The 26053-nt window shown below is 37.7% G+C and overlaps 2 protein-coding genes across 2 annotated transcripts in view; both read left to right on the top strand.

Moving 5' to 3' along the window:
* The first annotated feature begins 463 nt into the window (after positions 1 to 463).
* Positions 464 to 20558, top strand: fhdc4 (FH2 domain containing 4). The gene is made up of 12 exons (XM_088921397.1): positions 464 to 599; positions 6183 to 6753; positions 11297 to 11358; positions 13630 to 13732; positions 13885 to 13970; positions 14675 to 14775; positions 16222 to 16292; positions 16606 to 16713; positions 17093 to 17163; positions 17461 to 17578; positions 18297 to 18461; positions 18582 to 20558. Exons 2-12 carry the CDS (start codon positions 6346 to 6348, stop codon positions 19992 to 19994), a joined length of 2706 nt encoding a protein of 901 aa, XP_088777523.1. The 5' UTR covers positions 464 to 599; positions 6183 to 6345; the 3' UTR covers positions 19995 to 20558.
* A 2533-nt stretch (positions 20559 to 23091) lies between these two features.
* LOC148830660 (tripartite motif-containing protein 3-like) overlaps positions 23092 to 26053 on the top strand; it is a 51949-nt gene continuing 48987 nt past the window's right edge. Inside the window, exons 1-2 of the mRNA XM_088922542.1 lie at positions 23092 to 23207; positions 25903 to 26022. The gene's annotated coding sequence lies outside the window, so the exon portion shown is untranslated. The remainder of the gene's footprint in view (positions 23208 to 25902; positions 26023 to 26053) is intronic.

Raw genomic sequence — 26053 nt, 5'->3', positions numbered from 1 at the left:
TGTACAGTAAATAGTCTTTGATGAGAACAGCGAACAGACAGGTTAGACGGCAAATATCAGCCTTGTGGACTTGCCTCAAGAAACCTTTAAAACAAAATTACATTATAAGGAATGTGCTATGGGGACCTTAAGATTTTTATTGGACGATTTTCTTAAGAATGAATGTTCATTACTATTATTCTTGATTTTTTGTGTTTTTTTTATTTTTCATCTAATATTTTCCATCAACAACAATAATGAAAGGATAAAAAGGATAATCACGTGAATATGAACAGTTTCTTTAATTAAATTCTTGCCCGAAGATGTGGAAAATCTCCTTTAAAGTCTCTTTAAACAAATGGCCGAACAAAAGTGTTGAACGGAAATGAGCCCAAGGTCGGTCCAGGAAGAGCAGGGGTTAAGGTCGGGCGTGTACCTGTAGCCCAGGTACGGTTTGTCAATTTGGGTGGTGCTTTGCTTGTGTAGGAAGAAGAGGTTTTTAGAAAAAACTGTCGGATGTCTTGGTAAGCGGCTGCTGATGCTGGATTAATTTTAAATGCGGAAAGATATTTTATTTCCTTTTCATATGAACTGTTTGAGGGATTGACTCGTTTTATCAGGTAGGTTTAATTGACGAAAAGAAATCGTAACCTGGTGTATATATAAACTTTGTTTTCGTTATTTATGAATGTTTAAGTTTAATGTACGCTCGTAGTGAAAATACTTAGTTTTCACCTGCACGCTCAAATATTAACACGTCTTTATATAAATTTCTTCAATAATGTTAAACACAACACCCATGTTAATATTAAATCCATTTACACGACTTTTTAAACACCGGGTCTTATGCGTTGTTATGCGTTCACACAGTCCCTTAAAAATAAGTTTTAGTTTTTCAGCGACTATGCTCAAGGAACACAGGGAACCAATTTGCGTATTGTTTGTTAAGACAGAAAAATGTAGTCACTTTAATAATTATTTAATGGTCTTTTTAAGTTTTTAGCGTATGTTGAGCAGTTATACAACAGTTGCTAGAATAAGCTATACCTACATTTAGCATGTCGATTGAGTTAATGGTATGGCTTTCTCTGTTCATTTGAAAGTCCTGTGTAATGGATGCTATTATTAGCTTAAATACATAGTTTAGAAACGCTCAAATATTAATCATATCCCAAGGTTAGTCTCTGAACATTTACCCGTAAATGTTTTTCTTGTTACAAGTTGAATTTCTACTAAGAATGAGCAGACAAAAAACGGAATTAATCGATAAGGCGGAAAGGAACTGGTACACTTTTCCTTAAATGTGGTCCTCTGTACCTTTAATTTTTGCTTGAAAAAAATTTGACTGTAATCAAGTAAGGGTTGGGGACTAATGAAAGCAATCACCTGTGTTACACGCTTTCGAAAAATACCATGTGAAAGTTCCCTATTTTTCAGATAAATACCTCCGAAAACCAACATCGCCATGGCCCTAGATTTACAAAGTTATTTCCGCAAAAGCAATTTTTTATGCGCAAGCTACTGTATAAAGGCAAGACACACTGATCCAGGGAATGAAAAGAAGGTTTTTTTTAAGTGGTGCAAGAGAACTTGATGGCCTTTGAGTTAATTGGCAGCTGGACTTAGATTTAAAAATGTATTCATTGTTAATATGGATTTACTGTAATTATTATTAGTGTGTAGCACAAAAGGGCTGGTCCAGGTGAGGCCGCAAAATTGTTTAAAGACCAATGGCATAAATAAAATGGGGACAATGAAATTGAAGCATCAAAGGAACGGGACAGAGCCCAAAACATCTGTGTTATTGAAACCTTTTGTGTTAAATCACTAAACTCGGTTATTACCTCATACTGTGGGGGAAAATATCTTACACCACTGAAAATGAAATATGAATACTATACAAATATTAATCAAAACGAGGGATATCAGATTGAAGATAAAAATGACTTTTTTCACTCACCTTCCCCTAGGCATGGATTGAGTTAGATATTCAACTTCTGTGCACCCTTCAGTTTCCAAGAATTCACAAAAAGGGCCCTAGTGAAGAAAGTAATCCTAAAAATATGTAAAAAACCTGATTTTGAATTCTACACATGCACAGAGGGGTTATGCAGTTTCCTTTAAACTACATAGCTTAAATTGTAGAATTTAAATCACTGGATGTTATGCGTTTAAACTGGGACAAAAGTTACTTCTCTTTTTTTTTTAATGAATTGTTTCCTTTGGATGCAACGGAAGCTGACAAGAGCAATATATAAACCAATATCTTGGAATGTTCTGTAATTTTAATGTGGTCTTGGTGAGATATTTGAATTTGACTCTTATCTGGCAGTGTGGGCTAGAGCAGCTCAGTTTATGATACTAAGTTGTCCGGCTTCAGTGATCTATCTGATAGACATCCTCTGTTTCACTATGCAATGTGCAATATAAATATAGAGTTGTGCAATAAAATTCTCAACATCTGTTGTTCATACATGACCACAACCCCAAATTCATTTTAGTGGGAATTTGTGATTACGTCATTGTAGGTTTCTGGTTGCTTCCTCTATTCTAATACACAGTAGTAACTTCTTTTGAGCTGAGTTCTACAAGATGTAAATAGCAGTTCATTGTGGATGCAGAGCATCAGTATGCATTATATGGAACAGGAAGATTCAGGAAAGTACTTGGGCTGTTGAAGACCACATTACACCCCTGTATACCCTTAAGGTTATGTGATCTGCCAGATTTAAGGTTACAAAAGGAACTTTTGAGATTCTATGACACTGTAATGAATTATTGCCTCATTCGCATTGTCCTGTTGTTTGGAGGTCAACTGCAATCTTCCCTTAACTTCTGAAATGTAAAACTAATATTTTCCCTAATTACAGTCAATAGCCTAGCCTAGCCAATGTGACTTCTTATTTAAACATGCAAAAACGTTCACTGTCTTGCAATATCTACATACATATAATATTTACTATCTTGAAAGCAAACAAGATTGGGTCTGGTCAGTACTGGGATAGGAGATCACTAAAGAGAGCTGATGCTGTAAGTGTAAATAGTGCAGATGGACTCACAGGTGTAACTCAAGGATTACACTAAGACCAGTGCCTCAGTATGGTGACAAGAGAGACCGTGCCTTACTGTAGGAGTTGCCATACTTCGGCCGTTAAACTTAGGTTCCGCTTTCTCGGTCATTAAATATATCATGGCAGTGTTTGTAAGAACAGATGTGTTAACCCTTTTACTTTTGTGCCGCACAATATGACTTTCCTAAACACCCCCCTTAATTCAAATGGTGAAGTGATTTCCCATTTCTCCTCCTGATCTGCTGTATAATATGGCTGGAATGTATCTAGGCAGTTTAATTGTTGGAATACACATTTTAAAAGCAATAAGGCTGTTAGCTTTCCCTGTTGATTCACTAAAAAGAAAACATGATTTTGATGTCAAGTTTAAGACAACCTAACAGGGATCAACGTGTTTCCTGGTTTTGTACCGTGTGGTTGAAGCCATTAAATATCGGAAAGAATTAACATGTAGATAGAGGTTATTCAAAGTAACATCATGTGAAAGATGGTCAAAAGCCACATATTTGCAAAGCGCTTGAAAGGAGCTATTCATTGTGCCTCACAGAACAGAGTTCAATTACGCTTCATCAGAAATAAAGATCTAGTTTGTGGCTGTGGATCCTGAAACATGTTGCAGCACTCCTCAGTACATCGATAGCTTAGTGTTTGTGAATTGAAGGCTTGTGAAAGGTGTGGAAGCTCTGCATAGGCTATACCCTCAGGCACCTTACCTTCAGGTCACTCCCAGTTCTGCACAGTTGCCCAGGAATGATTTAGGGTATTAAACATTGACTTTATTCAGCCAAAGTACAATCACACCTGCAGGTATCCCTTTCTAATTGCTTTCAGACTTGGAAAAAGTCAGACCAGGATTCAGAGCAACTGTTTTATACAGTATGTGGTTCCATGGTTTCATCATCATAATCATTTTCCTTCTGTATTTATAAGCTGCAACATATATTAAATTTAGAGAGAATGAGATGAATGGGTTTTTCATTTTCGCTAAGGTTTGGTCATATTTTCTCTTAATATTATATAGAAACATTTCAGTGCTTCAATGTTGATTATTATTTTGGTACTTTGATATTTTGTATTTGTTTTTGTTGTATTAATGATACATTTAAAAATCAGGCACATTTCTTTTTAATGGAATTTCAATCATTTGGAGTAATAAAGCAATTTGAATAAAATATAAGTGATGGAACCTGATCTGAACTCAAGCTTAAAGGTTACATTACTAAATGATATTTGATGTCTCAATTTCCATCCATATTTTATGCCGCAGGTCCTTTGGTCCAAATTTATTTGGTCCTTTCATTTTGTGCAGCTTGTTCAGGAATGTGAACAAATGTCTCTCCGTAGAGCTGAATTCCCATGGTATTTGAGTTGGCACACCTCACAAAATTTGTGAGTTCTGAGGCACTGAGGTTGGAGACAGTGGTATTCTACTCTCACAGAAATAATAGGAACTGCAAGTGAGCTCCAGATACTGAGACTATTCATGTCAAATTATCGAGATAAAATATGTGCACGGAGCTTCTGTTTGTTCTGCTTCTAAAATCCTCTCTGTCTGCAAAGGGGCTGTCACTCTGCCCTTATCCTGCAGAAAAACAGGTCAAGCAGTATCAATATTGTTTCGGAATGAAGGTTGGATTGTAAAGTGAGATCTGGCAGGATGCAGAGAGAAAAATGAGATACTGTATTGCCAATACAATCTGAATACCACATCTGATGAAGATAAACCAAGATGATCGCTTTTATTTACAGTTGCAAGAAAAAGTTTGTGAAACCTTTGGAATTACCTGGATTTCTGCTTTAATTACTCATAAAAATGTGGTCCCCACACCTCCAATCTCATCTCATTGATTGGAACACCTGACTCCAGTTAGTTTTTGGAGAATCCATTAGCCTAGATGTTCACATACTTTTGCCAGCCTGGACTGTGAATGTTTAAACGATGTGTTCAATACTCCCAAGAGTAAGAGTGTTTGTGTGTTATTAGTTTAAGCAGATTGTGTTGGTCTATTATTGTGACTTAGTTGAATTTCAGACCACATTTTTATGAATAATTAATGCCGAATTCCAGGTAATTCTAAAGGGTTCACAAACTTTTTTCTTGCATTGTAAGTGTTCAGTACAACAGAAGAACTTATATTTAGAGTTCAGTAGCAAAGTTCCTTTTATCAGTTTTTTTCAGTTGCACAGTTGAATTTGAGTTACTCATGAAATGCAGTAGTTACAAGGCAAACTAAAATGTTCTAAATCTAAACATTTATTACATCTATACAAAATAATTCAAATTAGGTTCACCTTTGTTACTAAGAATCTGGCTAGAACACATATTAAAAGGTACTGTATGAGGGTCCCTTGGCAAGGATTAGAAATGTTTCAAAGATGATGGTGTTGCTAGTAGAAATTTGCTTCTTAATCTCCCTTCTTGTGGCCATAAGTACCATTTAGAGAGGAGTACAGTATCTCCACTTTTTGTTTTTCTGGTTAATTTAACAGATGATCACATCTGTTGGCTTTGGACAGTTCCTTTGAAACTTGTATAATATGCACACCCAGTCATCAGTATGGAATTATGAACCTTAGAAGAGAAAGAAAGTTGTGGCCTTACGCTCATTAAACTTCCCAGCTGGGCTCTAAGATGATGTGTTCAAGCCTGGGTCATGACACCCAGAGGGCAGGCTGCAGGTACAGGTATGTCATCCACAGGTAACTGACTCCAGAAGGGGTGATGTCATTTGCTGACCATAAGTGGAATTCCTCAAAACGTGGTACACGAATAGCCAAGCATTCCTGAATTTAGGATGGGCTTGAACCAGCAAGGGTATCCTTGCTCAGATGTGACACACAACAGCTTTTTCTGCAAGTAACTGGGAAATTGCACATTTAGTAAGATAAGCTTTCCTCTTAAAATCAGTGCTAACTCTTGAAAGGCATTATGTTGACTGTCAAATGTGGTTCATTCTCATATTTCATTCTCTCTAGTTTTAAACTGAGCTGACTAACAACAATTAAAGCAATTCAAAATGCAAAGGGTATGTAACAGTAAAGTTTCAAATTTGGATTAGAAAAAGTATATTAAAGAGAAGAAGGAGAATTGTGGAGCCTGCTTTAAATTTAAAATTCTTTTTATCTTTGCAGGTTTTTCTGTTCCTTCTTTGGGACTGCTGTTGGACTGATAATTGGCACTTGGCCTGATTTAAAAAAAAACTCAACCATCCACTTTGGTTTGTAATTTTGTCTCCCTGTCCCTGGAAATACAAATTTCCTCCATAAGCATTCTGCAGTGGATGGCCGTGTTGCCATGATGACTGCAGAGTATGCCTCTGACCATCCTCATCTTCCTTTGCCGTTGGATGTCCCAGGGCCCATGGCCCCACCCCCCCCCCCTCCTCCTCCCCCCCCTCCACCTCCTCCTCCTCCGCCCCCTCCCCCCCCTCCTCCTGCCTCACCCCCCGGGAGTGGACCCTTGACCAGAAGCAAACATCGGCGGTCCAAACTTCGGAACTTCAACTGGGACGCCATCCCTAGGCACAGTGTGATGGGGAAACGCAACATCTGGACGGCCGAGAAAAAACTGGACGACTTCGAGCTGGACACCAAGCGGATGGAGGAGCTGTTCAGCCAGAACGAGCAGGGGCAGCAGAGAGCGCGGGCCAGCTTGAGGAAGAGTGTGCGAGGATTGCCTGCTTCCACCCAGGGGATGGACCCTGTGAGTATTCCCCATGCCTGGGTCTCAAAGGGGATGATTGCCTGTTGTTGTAGATAATCAAGTGGCACCTGAAGATGGCTCAAGAGCAGAAACGTTGTGTTTCTCTTTTCTAGTTTGCAGCATGGAATTAACCTTTACTTGATCCTTTGTAGAAGTGGTCAGCTGTACTTCACGTTGTCCATGAGCTTTTCCCCCCTCTCTTCTCCCTTTGTGAAATCGACAGGGCGCCTGTTGATCCACTACCTTATCATGTATCAAATTCTGTAAGAACCTATGTGCCAGCTTTTTTCATATCTGATAAGTTAAGTTTTTAAACCACAGTATGACACATTTTTAAGGCACGTAATGGATTATAAGAAGCACTGTTTATGATGCTCCCTAGGGATTTGGCTTCTCTTTACCAGGGCTCCATCTTTTGTTTGAAGGTAATGTGGGAATTTGAAGCATAAGCTTTGCATATGTGTAGTAAAGGTAAAACTCATGTTTTCAGAACAAAACATATCCTTTAATCCATAGACTCCCCCATTGTCATACCCTATTCCTTGTTTTCTGCCAATGGACCCCAGAAGAGAGACATACAACGGTAAAATATAGTGCACTTAATAGCCGTCTTTGTTAGCAGCAACAATCCATGTCTTCATAGTGCTGGAACCACCAGCACTATGAATTGACCACATCCATTTCTCCAGCTGTGAAAGACTAACAGTCATCCTCAAATGAGCCACATTCCAAGTTGGCAATAATCGCAGAACAAGGGAGGTTAAATTTCTAAGTTGGCAGAGCTAAATCTCCCACAGATCTTTCATAATGCAGAATGGAAAATTTCATACATGGTCATTTTCCTTTCCATGTAATTTGAGAAATTGTGCTATCCAAACTTTTCCCTTATCTCCTGGAGTGAGAGAGGGATCATAAAACAAAAAAAAAAATTGAAACAAAGACATATTCATTGTTTTTCTGTGTAATTTACTGTACAATGAGGGTTTAGGTCATTACCTCTCCTTCATTTTGTTGTCATAATATAAGCACATAATATTGATCTACTTAAGTGGACGATTTTGATTGCTGCTTTTTCCCTCCGATTTGTAAGCCCTGTGAATAAAATAATGGAAAATGGTTATGCTCTTAAGAGTAAAACAACCCTACCCTGGTTTATAAGTATTTTAAATTCTAGAAGGCAAATCTACTAGTTTTTTTCTACAGCTTTAACAAAATTGTTTCTATGGAGTGCCAACTTGCCCTTTTGCTTTCAAGGTGAAAACGCTTACATTTTATTTAAAAGGATTAATAATAATGAAATTGGCTCATTTCTTTTTGACCTCCGCTGTTAGGTTGGGTTTGAACATGGTTATAAAATGAATTGTCTTTAGATTATTTTAATTTTTCACGGGTTTTATGCCTGGAAATGGGATGAAATAACTTATTTCACTGGGTCCCAGGGTTCAATTTGGAACCTGGGGTGAAATCTGCTTGCAGTTTGTAGATTTTCTTTGTGTTTACATGGGTTTTTGCCGGTTTCTTTGGTTTCCTCCTACAGTCCAAAAACATACTGATGAAGTTAATTGCATTCTGGAAAAAAACTGGCCCTAGTGTTTGTGCGTGCGTGTCTGCCCTTGCGATAGACTGAAGTCCTGTCCAGGGTGTATCCTGCCTTGTTCCCATCGAATAGGATGAAGCGGTTAAAAATGGACAGGTGTATATTTTCAGGATGGAAGTCAGAAATATGATACTCCTATTGAAATTCAGTTAAGAAGTATTTGGTTGTGTCGTCATTTTAGTTTCCCTGCAAGAGCTGTCTCTGCAAGTCTAGTCATGTTTAGGGTTTGTGTGAGGAGCTGAGCTGCAACTTTGTGGTAGTGCATTAATAAGATTTACTACTTGTTGAAAGGATATTTTGTATTAATAAATGATTGTCACTTATTTATGACATTTGTTTTAAGAACAAGAATTTCAGCAAAGGAGAAATGGCTTACAGTTTTCAGCAGCACTACAGTTTGTGATCAAGCCCAGAGTGCATCTACACCTTCACACCCAAATGACTCATTCTATCAAGCATATAAAAAAAAAGATGCATGAATATAATTTAAAATGTGACTGCAGATTTATTTGGGATGGCAAATGCTTTCATTGTTTTTTGATTTTTGAAGACGTTTAAGGGTGGTTTTTACATGTTGCTTAAATAAAAAGAAAAAATATTAAGTTCTGTGTTTAATTCATATTTTAAACCATTTAACATCTTTTTTTCATTCAAAAGTAGAGTATTTGTGTTTGATAACTGGTGATTTTTAAAAGATTCGCAATCATTTTTTTTTCTGCAGGATGTCTTTTAATCATTTAATGTAGTGAAGATTTGTTTTACAGTGAATTTAATATCTAGAATATCACACCTGTGGTCTACAATTCAGACAATTAATGCACACATTATGTTGCCATCCTTCCCAAGATTCAGATTGTTTTCCTGTCAAGATGAGCACTCAGAAATTGAAATAAGTAAGATCCCTAGAAAACAGTGCAGTCAGTTTGCAATTGATCACAACACACTTTTTGTGGAGCAGCTAGACACTTCTAGGCCAACACATTTAGACTTCCCTATCAGTATTAGCAAGATGTAAGTCCTGCCTTTCCAGATTGTGGCTGATCATCGATGGACTGCTTTGCTATAACTTCTTGCCAGGTTAGAAAATCTGAAGACCCAAAACAATAAACAACATCGCTCTGAAAGTTAAGCTTCCAACATATCAATGGCACAAAGGTATTCTCTTACTATGCAGGGCTTTTTGGTTCCTTGCTGTATTTTTGTTAATGGTTTTCACCAGGCTTGGCATTCGGCAAGTTGAATCACCTCATTACCCATGCCCAATCAACAGCCTCATTAAAGAGGTGTTTAATGCTTGCACAATTCAGTTTTGAATGATCAATCAACAAAATGATACAAAAACCATTTAATCAGTATCCCAAATTCATCTACCATTTTTATAAAGAGCACATTAAGGTTATCGTGATGATTAATATATTTTGATTGATTTTCTTTTTTGTCCTTGGGTCCCATATTTTTTTTTAGAGTCATGAGGAAGATTTGATCAAATAATATCAATAAAAAGTTTTTGACCCTATGACAAAATCAGTTCTCCTGTATAGAATTTCTTCATTTACTATTTTTGATTTAAAGGGAAGTACTGTAACTATATCTCTGACCAAATATCCCATTTTTAGTTTTCTTCCGCTATTTAAAAGAGCTTGGAGAAGTTTTGTACCTTTGCATCATAATTTGAATAAGGACAAAATGTCAGTTACATGAGAAGAAGCTAATATGCTGACAGGTTTGTAGTGCTCTTGGGCTATCTACTATATGTATCCAGTATGTACTGTACAGTAACCTGATTAGAGGAACTAACCGCTGTGGTTTAATCATACTCTTTCTAGATTAAAGTGTTCTGAATTATTGTTTATTGAAATTAAAATGACTGTTATAGTTGTTCAGTTTTGTTTCTGATACAGCAAGACAACATGCCTTCTCATTTTTAGCAAACCAGAAAATTTTACTCTTAACCTTAAGGAGAAAAAGGAATTTGTACCTCTTCAAATAAAACTGAAGATTCAAAAGGAGCAGAGCTGCAGAAATAATGGCATGTTTTCTATAGGAAGAAAATACATTAACTAGTTACCTGGTTTCTACTTGGTTCAGTTTCAACATTTAATATTTCTTACTTTGTGTTTCTTCACAGTGTAATTTAAATAGATTTTAGTTGTTTGACACTGAATTTGGTCCCCTATTTCTTATTAGTTATGTTTTTTTTATATTTTTTCATCACAGTAACATTACTTTAAATAATTTTAAAGTATTTTTTAAAGCACTAAGGTCAGTTTTAGGTTTGAGATTTTGATTCTGTGGTGTTGCTACTGTACCAAATTTGCTCACAGGTATATACAGTCAATAAGGTGAACTTGGAAAAAGCTCATGTTAATGTGTGGATTCTGCAAGTTATTTCTGCTAAAAAAAACTTGTTATACAATAAACGCTCTTTGTCACAATTATAGGTATCTCCCACCCAGGGCCTGGAGAAGTACAGTGACTTCTGCTTTTATTCCAGCTTAGCCTTCAGCAGCTACATTTAACCCTCTAGTTAGGCAAAAGTAATGTGTTTTCAATCCACTACCAGAAGATGTCTGTTAGAATCTCTAGCATCAAAGTTAGTGCCCATTGTTTATGAAGTAATTAATGTGAGACTTGGTCATATTTTTGGAAATTATTTGAATGCAGACTTCACAAATATTCACTCTAACATTAACCTTAAACTAATCCCCAAAATATGCTTTGACCTCTGCTGTGAAAATTGTTGTGGATCATGAACACTTACCGTTATGTGTTTCGGAGCAAGAATTCTTATATACGTCATGTACAGTAGATGTTCAGCTGGCTAAGTAACTGCATTTAAACAAAACATGGCTTTTTTTTACTGTGCTGTTCAATATTATTGTCAAATCGAACACTACCTGCTAATTGGTCTTGGAATGTACTTAAGGATGTCTTTTGCTCTTTCAGGTTTCAATTCTTAACTCCAAGAAGAGCATGAACATTGGGATCTTCCTAAAGCAGTTTAAAAGGTGAGCTGCAGGGCGGTGACAGGAGGCACACGGGCTAAAGAACATGCATCAGTCTGCCTTATCCTCTTTCCTGAGGGTGCAGAGGCGGCTCTCTACAAAAGCGGTTATGCTAGAAAATCTCTGAGTAGTAGACATGCTGCAACAAGTTGATATGACAAAAATACAGAACAGGTAATTCTGCTAGTTTTCCAATGAACACAAGCCTTGAGACGTGTTTAAAAATCGCTCACATTCTTTAACAAAAAGCAAAACTAAATCTCTGTCTTGCAGAAGTACAGTATTAACAGACTTAGTCTGTTAACCTGTGTGTATGTTCACTGTTTTTATTATCATTTCCTCAGGGCAAATCCTTAAGCAACAGCTCTTGCTTATGTTTATGTTTTGTCATAGTAATATTAAAACACGTGTAATGAAATGTTTCAGTTTCTAAGGATGAACATTAAACTTGACTTGCACAACAGAAGAGGATGGCAGTCAGTAATTGACACTGAGATGACAAAAAGTGTGCATTCCAGGTCAGAGAAGAAACCACACCAAAAGCAAATTTTAAAGGGACAGGCAGGGTTTATTTAAAGAAAATATCACTGCAAACTGCATTTTAAATGCTGTCAGTAACTCTCAGCAGGCACTTTATGCGAAAGCAAACACAAAATAATGTGAAGTAAAATTACTGTAAGAAAAAATCAGCAAGAATTCTGACTATAGTTGAGCCATAAATCCAGATTACAGAGGGATATTTTGGACTATTATCCTTAGTCAGGTTTCACCTACAGTAGAAGCAGCTCACAGCTGGCCGACCATTGGAAACTGTACTACTGTACTGTACTGCTGTACTGTAGTCTTTGACCCCTCACCTAGGGTCTTAGAGGGGTCATATGGTGAGTTGAATCAAATTATTAACAGGGGTTAGCAAAGTAGGAATTCTAAAAAGAATAAATGGCAATTTCAAATTTAGAAAAATAAATTTAGAACGGGTTGGCGACAGCCTCCACAGATTTCACAGTTTCAGAAAGGCCAGGATTGCAATGTCTTCTAGCAGTGTGGGTTACCTAGGCAGATGAGTCAGAAGAAATGGGTGATTGGCATGAAGGAACTGCAGCAGGGAAATATTTTTTACAGGGGTTGTGGTTTGCTCTAGGGAGATGAGTGTGTTGCAAGCAGGGCGATGTCACAGGAATGGGATCAAATCCCCATGAGTAATTAGGAATAAAGCATTTTTTTCACAAGCTGCTTCCTGTGCTGAAATATAGATCAGGGCTGAAGAACACCTGATGTATGTGGAGACAAACATGATTCTGAAGAGCAATTACATAGTAATTTATTTAACCAGCAGGTACCTGGTCATGAATATCAATATGAATAAGAAAGACTAACCCTCTTACTTACTGTATATCAATAATCAATAATCTAGAGTTTGGTGACTAGTCAGTAAAAGTAGTCATGTTTACTACAGCAAGCACTGTGCAAGCTTTAAACCAAATTCAAAAAGATTTAAATAAAATTCCAAACTGGGCAAACACCTCGAAGATGACATTTAATATTGTTATATTAAGTTTAAGGTTTTCCATGTAGGAAAAACAAACTTAAAATACAAACAAAATGATGGGATATATAGCTTAAAGTGTAGAACTTCAATGAAGGGATAATAAGTTCAGAACCTAAAAATAGTGGTGAAACCTCATTTAGAAAGAATATTATGTATAATTTTATTCAGCGTGTTGTATAAAAGATATAGCTGTTCTACAGTCAGTCCAAAGAACAGTCACCAGGGACACTCCAGAGCTAAAGAATGTATCCTGCACTGACAGGTTCAGCTTCTTCAGCCCTTTTAATCTTGATCAGGTAAGATTATGAAGGGATCCGATTCCATCCATCTATCCATTTTCTAAGCGCCTCTTCCAAATCGGGGTCGCATGAGGGTCGGAGCATGTCCTAGCAAGCAACAAGTGCAAGGCAGGGTACACCCTGGACACAGTGGGATCTCGTACAAGTATTCAAAAACCTCGAAGGCACTGACATATTAAATGCAGTGGACTTCAGATTCAACACTGAAACAGGGTCTTGAGAAGTAGAAACTCTGCATTTAAACCTCAAAGAGTTTTTGGGGTGTGGAACAATCTACCCAGCCATGTCCCCTACCCTGGCTTCCTTTAAGAAACAGCTGGATTGAATCCTGGGATCAATGAACTACTAACTGCTTAACGTGTTAGAAAGGCTGAATGACCTCTCATTTATGTTCTCTCAATAGTAATGTGTGTACTTCCTCTACAGGCCTATCCAGGAGATTATAGAAGATATCAGGCAAGGGCACAGTGCGAAATACGGAGCAGGAAAACTACAGGAGCTCCGTAAACTCCTGCCTGAGGATGGAGAAGTAGGTCGACATTGTATGAAACAAGATTTCATAGATGTAAAATTCAGCTATTTTAATTTGGCCAAGGGGAACCCCAAGAATACAAATGAATGTGATTCCTTGTTTGTAGAAATACAAGGAGTGTTATATAAGTAATGACAAAATCCTTTCAGGTGAAGAAGCTGCGTGCATTTGATGGTGACCAGACACAGCTGTCAGAAGCCGATCTGTTCATGGTGCAGTTAGTGCGGCTTTCCAGGTTAGCATCTCCTTTTGGTTCCCATTGCCCTGTACCAGTGTACAATTTGTTTACTTTAGCCTGCATTGGGGATTAAGTGACAAATAAGCCTTTGTCACAATTTATATTAATTCTTCAAAAGGGTTTCTTTGTCTATCTGAAAGATATTGTAAGCTCATACAGTATTTGTAATTTTCACAGATTCAAATTCAAAGAATTACTGGTAACCCATTTAATATTGAATTCTCTTGCTGTTAGTGCTGTTATTTTCAGTGAAAGTTCAAGGGTATAAATATTGCATTCTGTCCAAATAATGCATTGTTCTTTTCAATGCTAAGATCACTTTATCACTTTATTGGCCATATAAAATTTCTTGTATCAGGAATTTGTCTTTTCACATACCCCAGCTTGCTCTCCATGAGACACACAGACAGGGAGAGAAGCTTGGGGTCAAAGCGCAGGGTCAGCCATTTATACGGCACCCCTGGAGCAGTTGGGAATAAGGGCCTTGCTCAGGGGCCCAGTGGGGTAGGATTCCTCTGCCGGCTGTGGGATACAAACCGGCAACCTTCCAGCCACAAGCACAGATACTTTGCCACAGAGCCACCACACCACCTTAAGCACCTTCTTTTCTAATATCGTTATTTTGAAAAACAAAAATATGAAATGGTCAGTGCATAGATTTAATCTTGACATTTTTTAATATTCTTTGCATTTGTCCACAGCTATCAGGAGCGCCTTCAGAGTCTAGTCCTGCGAGAGGAATTTTCCCCCTTCATACTCTCTATGAAACAGTCCATTTCTACCATGACCAAAGCTTCCACAGGTAACCTCTTATCTCCATCTGTTATGCATCTCATCTCAAATGCATCTTGATCAATTATTTTGGAGAATTGTTTTAACATGTGCTTTCTCACATGGCTTGTACTGATCTTGCTCTGCTTTTGCTCAGTTTACTGCACGAGTTATTTGAGATTCTTCATTTCATAGTCTTTGTATACTTGACTTTGTAATTTTCTGTAGTATTAAATGCTAAGGTTATGAATGACCTACTGTACATGTTTGAGCAACATTAGGAGATCATTTAATCCATCTGGCTCATTTAATGATCCAAGGGTCTTATCCTGTTCTTGAAAGAAGCCAGGGTATTGGCTTCAACAGCATGGCTGATCATCTTGTTCTTCTTTGGTTGTTGATTATACATGCAAATACATCGCTGAGAAAAGTTTGTGAGCCCATTAGATTGATATATATGCTCATATTTTAGACCTAAAACATAATGAGATCATCATAAAAGTCTTAATAAAAGACTAAGACTTGATTAAATATTTAACAAAAGGACACTAGATGTATTTTGATCATTAAATTAAATTAACAAAATATTCCAACAGTAAATATCCTTGTTACAATGCTGAATTCATAATTCTGTCAAGCTGTCTAGGTCCAGAACTTCAAACCATTATGCTTGACTTGGTTTTCGTCACACAGTATGTTTCTCATTGCAGTCTAAGATTCTATTTTACAGTGAACATTCTTCCAATAGTTTTGTGGATCATTCGGGTGATTTTGTGGCTGTATTCCTATTAAAGTATTCCTGTTCATTCTTTCCTGATGTTTGAGGCACGAACATTGACATAAGGGGACTTTGGCAGGATGACTCGTCCTGGGTTTTCCATTTGTTTTATGACCCTCTCCAGACTGAGCATCAACCACTCATCCAAATCAGTCTTTGTTTACTTATTACCCAATTATTGAAACACTTTATTCTAATTACTTTCTTTATTGTGCTACGTAGACTAGAGGTTCACTTATTTCTCACACTGATTCTTAATTATTCTTTTTTTCTGGCCTCTCCGTTAGGCCAGAATTAATGATTTATTGTTATTCAACTAGAAAACCTGCTCTACTGAATGTTATTCACTACTATGAAGGTTAATCTGACACATGAATTGAAGTAACACTTTTTTATATGAGTTTTTCAAATCTAGTCTTGCAAAATATCTGTATCTTTTCTTTCTCTCTGATTTTGCTCTTCATAATGTTTTTACATAACCAAAGTTTTTTGTTGTTTTAAGCTGAGAGGGTATATCTAGACTTTGGCATGTACAGTAATTGAAATTTCAGCAGAGAAGCAAATGAGAAGAGACAAGGTACAGTATATGCAGACCTGGGTTAGACTACCCTGGTTTAGAAAATAATGCAGAAAATGTTTTTTCAAGAATCTGCTCTGACCATCTAACCCCCTTTTAAATTTTGCCTCTTCTCTCTTCAGAGCTCATGGAGTGTGAAAACCTACACACAGTAATTCGTCTGGTCCTGAAGACGGGCAACTACATGAATGCTGTGAGTGCAGAGACTGAAGTTCAGGGATTGATCCTAAATGTCTCAGCACACAACTCTTACGAAAAACTTGTATTTCCAGCATAAACAAGAGATAGAGAATTCTAGTGAGTCTTAATGGCTGAAGCATTTTAAAATGATGACTTTTTTAATAGTACAGCATAGTTCTCCATTAAATCTCTCCAAATCACAATTTGACTTTGTGAGGGTAGCTTTTGATAAAGCGAGCTTTCTGTCTCTTTTACTGATTCGTCTGTTCTGTTTGTCTTCCCTGTGTTGCCTCTGTCTGTGTGGGTATGGATGTCGGGTTGTATAGGGTGGCTATGCTGGCAGTGCTGTAGGATTCCGCATGACATCCCTTCTGAAGCTTGTGGACACAAAGGCAAACAAACCTGGAATGAACCTAATGCACTACGTAGTGATGGTAAGACAGAATCTGGGTTATACATTGCCCTGTAGCTATATTGAAAGTTTTTAGTAACACAACAAATGACTTGTAACTTCTAGAATCCCTAGTAGTTTTAGTCTCTGTAGGTGTTCCCTGTTTCCTAACACTTTATTTCCTCATATCCTTGTCTGGATGTATTCAAACAAATGTGTTTTCCTGTTTAGTGGTGATTTCTTGAAATGTTAGGAACTGGGGTTGATCCTTTCTTATTTTAAAGAGGTGAATATTGTTCATGTTGCAGAGAATAATAGTCAGGAAGATGCCTAGGCTTGGCAAACAAAAAAAAACATTTTTCCATATGCCTTTCAGATTGTATGATTTTCTTTTTTCGTTTTGTTCTTTTATGTGGTCACAGCAAGCAAAGGAGATCGATGCAACTCTGCTAAAATTCCCCGAACAGCTCCAACACATTGGACCAGCATCTAGGTGAGGAAATGCACTGATATCTTCCAGAAAAAGGATCCAGAGATCTTTAAAGGGACAATATTGAAAATTTCGTAGGTAGAAGGCTTCTTTTAGCAATTAAAGAAAAGAAGATCTGTGGTAGTTGTACATTTCCTCTCTGCTACAGAATCTAGACATCTAGAAAATGAATTTACTTTTACTGCAAATAAACCGATTGGACATTTTTTTTCCAAGTTTGATTAACATTTCCAAGTAATGTTGGTATTTGGACCTGGAATGTGTAGAATTCCCTATACCGTATCTTTTGTGTATGCATAGGATTCTGAAACAGGAGGTAGAGGCAGAATTTCAAAAGGAAAAGAAGAAAGTGGCAGAAGTCAAGACAAATGTTACCAAACAAGATGATCTGAGATTGCAGATGGAGTCCTTCCTGCAGGTGAATTTTCTCTATACTTCTCCACTCCTGAGAGTTTGTTAATTAGTATCTAATACAGGACTATAGTTGCAGTTTTTGTTAACTTGGCAGCATAGTAGATCATGATGTGATTAAAGCCTTTAGAATTATTTCCAAACATGCCATACATAAATGCACAATATAAAATCAAAAGTACTGTAATGTACACTCCAGATGGGTATTACAGTATGCTCTATTATCCCTGTCAGTTCTGAGCATCTCCATCATGCTCAAAATGCCTCAGTGTACAAGATGAATGGCCTTAAATGGAGATGATCTTTTGAGTACTTTTTAAGGAAGCAATACAGTATGTTTGTTCACAGTAATATGTGCAAGTGAGGTGTGGGTGGTGTCACTCAAAAAGACCTTTGAGATCATTCTTTCTTTCCAGTCCTGGAATTTGTAAACCAACATCTGTTGCTGAACATGTGAAGAACAAAGTTAAATATTTCCAAAATTCAGCAACCAATGTTAGTAGCATGAGAAACATTCTTCAGAGGTGAAATTCCTGCCAAATGTTGGCTTTCAGCCTATGGGATACTGAACCCAGAGATGGTGATTTTCCTGTGCCATTACATTTTGAAGTGTACTGTTCATGGACTTGATTGATGGATAAAGTATAAAAATCGTTCAGAGCCTTGGCACAATAAAAAAGCATTGTGAATATGATGGGGACAGCATTGCATTTTGTCCTATTCAGGATGCAGAAGCTCAGCTAGCAGAGGTGGAGACCTCCCTTCAGACCTTGAACTCGGTCAGCTGCTCTGTGGCCGAGTATTTCTGCGAGGACCCCAGCCAATTCAAACTGGAAGAGTGCTGCTCCATCTTCCACTCGTTCTGTGAGAAGTTTCTGCGAGCCATGCAGGTAATGTATAGGATGATCCATTTTAAAGAAGGAATGATTAACAGGAAGTTCTAAAGTTTACTTTGTGGTTCATGCATGCAGCACTATTATCATCTTGTCTTTTTATGATCGTGTTTCTAGGAAAACCAGGAGCGTGAGGTAGCTGAGGTGAAGAGAAGGCAGCGTGAAAGACTGAACACTTCGGTTAAGCGCAAGTCCACAGCTACCTGTTCACACAGAGATAAAGATATGGAAGGTGTAGCCCTCGAGTCCATCTTAAACAGATTCCTTCAGAACAGGAGCTCTCGCCGCAAGCCTGGGTCTCCCTCTCCCACCGGAGGAAGCCTTCCAGAGATGATTCCAGCAAGTAAAGAGACAACCTCAACGGAAGGAAACAAATGCCCTGTTGAGGATGTGGAGATGCAAAAAGATAGAACAAATTCAGTCAATGACCCAGCCAGGAACTCTCAGCATGGGGAAGTTCCCCTTCTTAATGAAGAGGATGGAGATAAAGGTAAACAAAGTTTAGGCAGGGAGAGAGTTATATCTATTGCTGATGTAGAGAGCAGGAAAGGCAGCCGTTCAGCAAAAGACCATGAACACCAAAACCCTGCTCACATGGCTGGAAACATTGTCAGCAGCCCTGCACACAAGAAGTCCTCGGGGGACATAAGGCAGGAGGAAGAGAATGAAGCTCAGCATATGCGAGAGGTGTCCCGCAAGGTTTTACACTATCAAAATAGCCGAGGCAGCTTATCATCGGGGGAGTATGCTTTTGACCAGGCTGGGATGCGCTCTCCTAATGGGACCGCCACTTCGTCACACTTTCGGGACTTCCAAGATGACAAACACAAAGCTTTGTCTGAGCAGACCGCAGATACAACAAACAAGATTATTCTCAGCCCTCCTGCCTGCCGTTTTAATCAAAAGAAACCACCCCCTGCCTTGTCCCGCCGCCACACACTCAATACAATGCCCACAGCCTGCATAAGTGAGAACAAGGAAGATGATCTCCAGCTGTTGTCTGGAAAGCCTGGCAAAACTCCAGCTCCTCCAATGAAGTACATTGGAAAGATGAAGTCGGCTGATAACTGGCAGTTTTCCCAGAAGCTGGAAGAGATTTGTGCAAAACAACATGGTATCGGAGTACCTGAAGCTAATTTTCCCAAGCCAAAAAGTCCATCACACCAACTGACTGAGATCACGGACCATCAGAGCACTTCAGCAAAAGAAAAGGAGAGGTTATCTTCAATCTCCCAAAAGGAAGATGCTCAGTTTCCTTCAAGCAAGCGAGGGGGGATTTTTAGGTCACGGAAACCGCAGGGCGAGCGGGACAAGGAGCGTGGCACAATCGAGTCCTCGTCTAGCTTCCGCCTGAGCGATTTCCTGCACAAGAGGTTCAGCCAGAAGACGAGTGAGGGCTCCATGAAGCCACCTGAAGTCAGTCGTGAACGCCAGGAGAACTCCAACATCTTCTCATTCTTCAAGCGCTTTAATGACAAGACAATCAAATCCAGTATCAAGGAAGTGGACTATGAGGGCACGGACTTGTGACAACCGTCAAAGTAAACTCTGCATATTGCCAAATGACTGTATTTAAACTATAATATGGGGTGTTGATAATGAAATTTGGTTCGTGTTTACGTGACCATGACAACCTGATTTCAAGCAGGTGACTTTAACTGGCAGCCAGTTCAAGCCTGAAAAGCTTAATTTATAAACTAGTTTACATCTATTACTGGTAAATTATTTTGGATTTTTCTAAGTCTGTTATACTCATTTTGTTGAGCTGAAGAAAACCTTTTTAAATTGCTGAGCATGCAATGTAAACATTAGTATAAAATATATATAAGTCCATAGAGGTTCATAACCAAGTGGTTTTTAGGTCCTGCTTTTCTCATCAAAGATGGCCCATGTGTGGTTTTAGAACTATTTACTTAAGCATGTTAATTTGAATTCTTTTGAACATCAGTGTTGAGCTTTCTCATGAGCCTTCAAATATTCGTAAGTGGACAAATCATAAGGGACTCAAGACAAAACCCCTTATAATACCTGCTTTTTTCTATCCCCGATTTTTTACACTATACGAATAAATAAAATATGGTTTTGAACCATTAATTTTGGCTGATTTTAGTCTATTTTATACATCTGTATCTTGTGATGACATGCACCCGGTAGGATTTTCTCAAGTTTAACAGTTTCTTTTGATTTTAGTGTTTTACTCCCCTTTTAATTATTGGTTATTACAATAGTGTTTTACAAAGCTAATCCCTGTAACAGCTCTACAAAACATATAGTTATACACTCCTGCTATGAACCAGCCTATTCTTTTATTTTAGGACAATGCAACTTGTAGGTTTAATGGAGCTCAAACATGTTTGACTGGAGATACAGATCCCTGACCCTGTGAAACGTTTAGCTTCACCTAAACAAAACAAGTAGAACCAAGTGGGTTTTTTCTGTTGAAAATGTTATGGACTTGAGGGCTTGTGTGAAACTGCACCAGCTATACATGTAAGACATGCACTCTACTGTGAAAGGGTGATTTCAGTTGCAGTGCATCACCTGGAATAGAAAGAGGTAAATTATGTTTCTTCTTATGTAGTGAACAAAGTAATTACTCTTTGGGGGGAAATGGGGTATGCTACAGACAGATAAAAGCAGCAAATTTCATTTTAAGTATTGTCCATCTGGTTTGTTTTTTTATGGCGGAGGGAAACAAACATAAAGCAAATGATAAATTCAGAAAAGTGATCAGAATGCATTGTGTGTTTCAGAATTCAAAGTGTAGTCCAGTCTGAAATTTAACCACAGAGTCCTGAGTGGGCCTGTGATGTACTGTATTCTATTTTGATATCTTTTTTTTTTTCCTTTCAGGTTTAGCTTTTCAATACATGCAAGGTAGAAATGTTTACTGCCATGTGTTTTGATTTTGTGATTTGCAATATTTGTTACACCTAGGCAGACTGACTGCCAATTCTCCAATACCTGCACCCGCTATCCTGAAAGCTTTCACCTGTGTAGGGAAGAGCCAGATTATGGACAGTATTAGAATAAAAAGAGTGGACATGCAATGTCTGTGGGATGATGAATGTAGCGTTCACATGCCTTCCCCAGGTCTGCAGGCATCTGACCACTGACAGGTGTCGCTGTTGGCAGGAAGCTAAGTATCCGTACTAGACTCTGCATGAAGGATTTTTATGGAAGAGCCCACAAGCTGTTTCCTTGCAACTGTAAGTAGGCTGCCTTTCTTTTGAAAAGGTTTCTATGTTCTGCCTGGGTTTGATTGAAGGTTTATTGGCATATACCTCCATATTTTTACTAAATGAAAACTCGCATATATAGTGTGAGCTAATAGGGTGGGTTCTGCCCCTGAGTATAAGGTTAAATGACAGTCTGATGCTTGTTATGGCTGGTATGTTTACCTTATATTATTAGCTTAGCAAGAGACAGCACCTAATTCAATCACACATTTTCAAAAACCTGAAATATTAATGTCTCTTTACTTTTTCCAAACATGCTGTTTGGTTATGAAACAAAAGGAACTGTCATTGTTTTTCAGAAGGAGTAGGTCATTTCTCATTGATCCACACTACTTAGGTGAGAAAAGCTTCAGTTGAACACCATCTTGTGGGAACATTTTAAATAAAAAAAAAAATTTGGAACCAGAGGAGAAGTCTATTTCGGGTTAAGAGTTAAAACAGGAGGGAGGCATTGATGTTCATGTAGCCGGTTTTATTTTCTCCCCTCATCTATTATTGCTGTTCCAAGTCTTGTCTGTGCTGCTTTCTCTCACAGGGTCTTTCATTGTGAGAAAGAGAGAGGGCTTTGCTCAGTTGTCATAGAAACGGTGTTTATTTACAGAATGATCTCATCTTGCCTGTGTCGCAGTGAAATAACACCCCTTGGATCAGCCTACTCTGAACAGGCATCCTTTCAGTTTGGATTGCAGTTGGCCTTTTTCTGGAAACTTAAATGGGCCACAGTTGAAAGTGATGCTTGCTGAAGAGAAAGACAGACTTGTTCTCATTTAACACAAGTTCACATTTTCCAGGATCTTTTTAAAGCTGAAGCTCAGTATATTCTTGCGTAAGTGTCATTCTTGCATAACAAAACCATTAGCTTGAGTCAGAAGTGTAAGCTAAATTAAAATAGATGCTAGTTTACTGTGAAGAGTGCCTTTTGTTATTACTTTGTTGCTTTCTAACTACACTCACTCAGTTGAAGGTCTAGATCATCTTTAAGGTGAACAGGCAAAGCAACCAAATATGAAGAATCATTACTTGCTAGCTGATGTTTAGAGAACATAAAATCATTCTGTATGAAATCTTCCTTAAGTGGAATATTAAAGTCCTTTACCATTAGCCTGTAAGACATTTGAGTTGCAGTCAAAACAAGAAGGGATGTATTCTATAACAGCTGCTTTATAAAACATTAACATGCAGTGTCACTGTCTTGAAGTCACTAACTTCTCTATTTGTGCTTTTGGGAGGATTTGTACATACTGTAGTTGTTTTATTAAGGAGTGAAGACTAAATTGGATTGCCACATGCTATTTATTACTTGGAAAGTTAACATAGTTTGAAGCTTGGTATTCCATCTGCTTTTGAAAAACAGTGTTGTAAAGAACTTATTAGAAGCAATGTATGCTTCAGATCATTCAGAAAATGAAATAAGTATATATAAATCTTGGAGCACGTTTTGGAAGCAAATTTCCTGAAGATTATGCTGAGGAATTTCTAGGTCTTCTGTATCATGACAAGAAAGGTAGGCTGCAATACATATCGTGAAATTATTTACAGTACTATCGCTGTAGTAATAATTTTAAGTGATTTACTGTGGTCAGCCAAACTGTTAATCTACAGTAAATGAGACCTTTTACATTCTTAAAGCAAGATAGAATGTAAGGAGCCTCTCCATTTGACTCTACATTAACATGAAACATTTCCTTTCCAAACCTCTGTCTCTGATATTCCATGATCCTGAATCTTTTTTACAGCATCTTCCCACTTCTATGCAACTCAGTTAGTTTGAGCTATGTATTAAAGTCTACAGTATATCTCACGGGCTCTTAAAGAACTCTCCTTCATGTAGTTCTGCATTGAAGGAGTCAGAACATATGTTTGATCCTAAAAATAATCCAGTGCTGTTAGATACATTTGCATGAATGTATTTTACGATAACACAGGTCATTGTGTATGAAACTATGTGCGTACATGTACGACTTGCAGGAATGTTTGGTGAGAGGATATCCGAGAATCAACTGGTTCAGCACCCCAAGAGTTAAGAGTTTGGCCTTTAGTGCTCCACAGCACTACAATAGCTTGTTTTTCACTGCTCAGCTGAATCTTGTTAAGAGCCTCTCCACCCCGGAGCAAGAATAAAATGACTAAGGGATCTGTGAGTGTGAAGGGGAAAAGGGGTTAGAAGACGACGAAACTATAGAGAGAGTACGGAAAAACTTAGATGTGGTAGGATGGACAGTGCTCCCTGAGATCAAAATTAAGAGGCACTGTGGACTATAGGGGCAAGAGTTAAGCAGCTTGAAAGTAGTAAAAACAAAAGTGGGGAAGATAACATACAGAATGGCTTCTTGGGGTAGAAGTGAGAGGAGTGACTGACCCATCCTGTTGTTCATGCCGGTGAGTAGTGTTCAAGTGTTAAAGGGGATGGGGGGTAAGGAGAGAGGTCAGAGGGCAAGGGAAGTAAGACTTAACTTTAGTGAAAGATGAATGTCAACCTGGCTGAAAGCGTTTGTTTCATTGTTAGAGATATTTCAGTGTCTTCACAAGAGAAGGCCGCTAAACTGACTGCTACATGGATTGAGCTTTTACATTGACATTTTTATCCATATTTTTGTAAAAAAAAAATTGAAATATACAAATTATGCTACCCTAATAAAGGGCAAGAGGGCAATACAGTACATGGTTTTTAACTACAGGAAGCATTTCTGAGAAAAAAACGTCTCTGTATCTTGAGGAAGGCATTTTGAAGGTACTGTTCACATTATACTGTATACAATAAATTGGCTTTTTCCCAAGAAACACAAATGTAAACTAAATCAAATTATTTAAACTTAAGAACCATAAAAAAATATAAAATTGTCAAACATTTCAGAACACAGTGAACTTTGAGGTATTTGTGGAAAACAGGCATTACTGCTTTTGTTCATCTACTCATTCGCTAGTACAGTAAAAAATGCATTTGGTACTGTATATTAAGGGAAATTGAAGATTTGGATGTGAAATATCCCATATTTAAATAGGGGAGATAAACGTACATGTAATTATCACCAAGGCATAATGAAAATACTTATGGTGAAAACCAGTAGTGTTTTAAACTGGCTTTTAGTCCTGAAGGACTTTTATGTGTTTACTATTAACTGAATGCTGTTTATTTGAGACCTTTGATTATTTTGCGGCTTTTAACATACCTCCACTAGATGGCAGTGTGAAAACACTTCCTTCGTAACAAACGTGACTTGGATGTTTTTCCGTTTAAACTTTTCAGACTAAGGTTTATAGTTTACTTAGGGGTGAATGGGGACTATGTATACAGTCAATTCTCTTATACAACTTAAGCAAATTGGATATTTAATTCATTTTTGTGGCATTTTGGTATGTGTTTATAACTTTTTAAAAGTGAGGTGTATTATAAAAGCACGTAGACTTATACAATAATATAAAAACTTTCACAGAAATGGTGATTTTCTGTTCTTTTCAGACCACCAGGTTCCTGGTGCAAATGAACTGCCATGCAATTTGATCATTTTTTTTGTAGAAAAAAGAACAATAGTTTCAGATTGCTTTGAGATACATTATTAAACATGTACTATACATGACACTGCTGTTAACATTATGTCTAAGATCTGATGCTACATGTTTTAATACCCTATAGTTCCTTTGTAGGAATATACTAGGAATTTAGTGTAAAGCGAATGCTATTTTTGCTGAAATAACCTTTAATGTCATTAGCCTTTAGAGCTGCTGACTAAAATAAAGGTCTCTTGGATGATCTGAAAATTCAGAAATTTGGAGACTTCAAATACAGTGGCTGTGACCATTGTTTTTATACCATCCTCTGCCACAAGATGTCGCCATGAAGAACTTGTCTGTTCAATGGTGAAGCAGTGCACTGTACATACAGTACTGTACACAGCAATTGAGTACGTTGACTGACTCCTGGAGCTAGAAGCAGTATAATTAAAAATATGAAATATAACATGTTTACTTCAGGAGCAAATATTTCTGTGACTAAAGGAAGATCATGATAGTAGCACAAAATAGTTCAAGGAAATTAATATGCTGCATGAAATGTCATTATACTCTAATGTCTTATTCTTAAAGAAAGGCAGATACAAAAGATCATAGGTTTTAAAGCGTTATCATCCATGCTGGGCAAATATTTTTTTTTGTGCATGGTAATATCTTCTTCATGGTCTCAAAGTTGTTCTGTTATTTAGGTTGCATATTACCCCCATTGGTGTGTGTGATTGAATTCACAAAGAAGAAGTATCAGGACAGTTCTTTCAGGAAAAAAGGTGATTGTAAAGTCTAGCTGGAAATAAGGACAGGATGGCTTGGTAAGTATGACTTTTCTTTTCTAAATGTATG

This window comes from Atractosteus spatula, chromosome 7, assembly GCF_055471065.1.
Source record: "Atractosteus spatula isolate fAtrSpa1 chromosome 7, fAtrSpa1.hap1, whole genome shotgun sequence".
Lineage (NCBI taxonomy): Eukaryota > Metazoa > Chordata > Actinopteri > Semionotiformes > Lepisosteidae > Atractosteus > Atractosteus spatula.
Note: the sequence above shows the minus strand (reverse complement) of the source record. Positions and strands in the feature narration are given on the sequence as shown.

Excerpts from the sequence above, each read along its gene's own strand:
- fhdc4 (XM_088921397.1), top strand. The coding sequence starts at position 6,346 with ATGATGACTGCAGAGTATGCCTCTGACCATCCTCATCTTCCTTTGCCG. Across the intron at positions 16,714-17,092 it reads TAATGCACTACGTAGTGATG|CAAGCAAAGGAGATCGATGC; the intron begins GTAAGACAGAAT and ends ATGTGGTCACAG. Across the intron at positions 17,164-17,460 it reads CACATTGGACCAGCATCTAG|GATTCTGAAACAGGAGGTAG; the intron begins GTGAGGAAATGC and ends GTGTATGCATAG.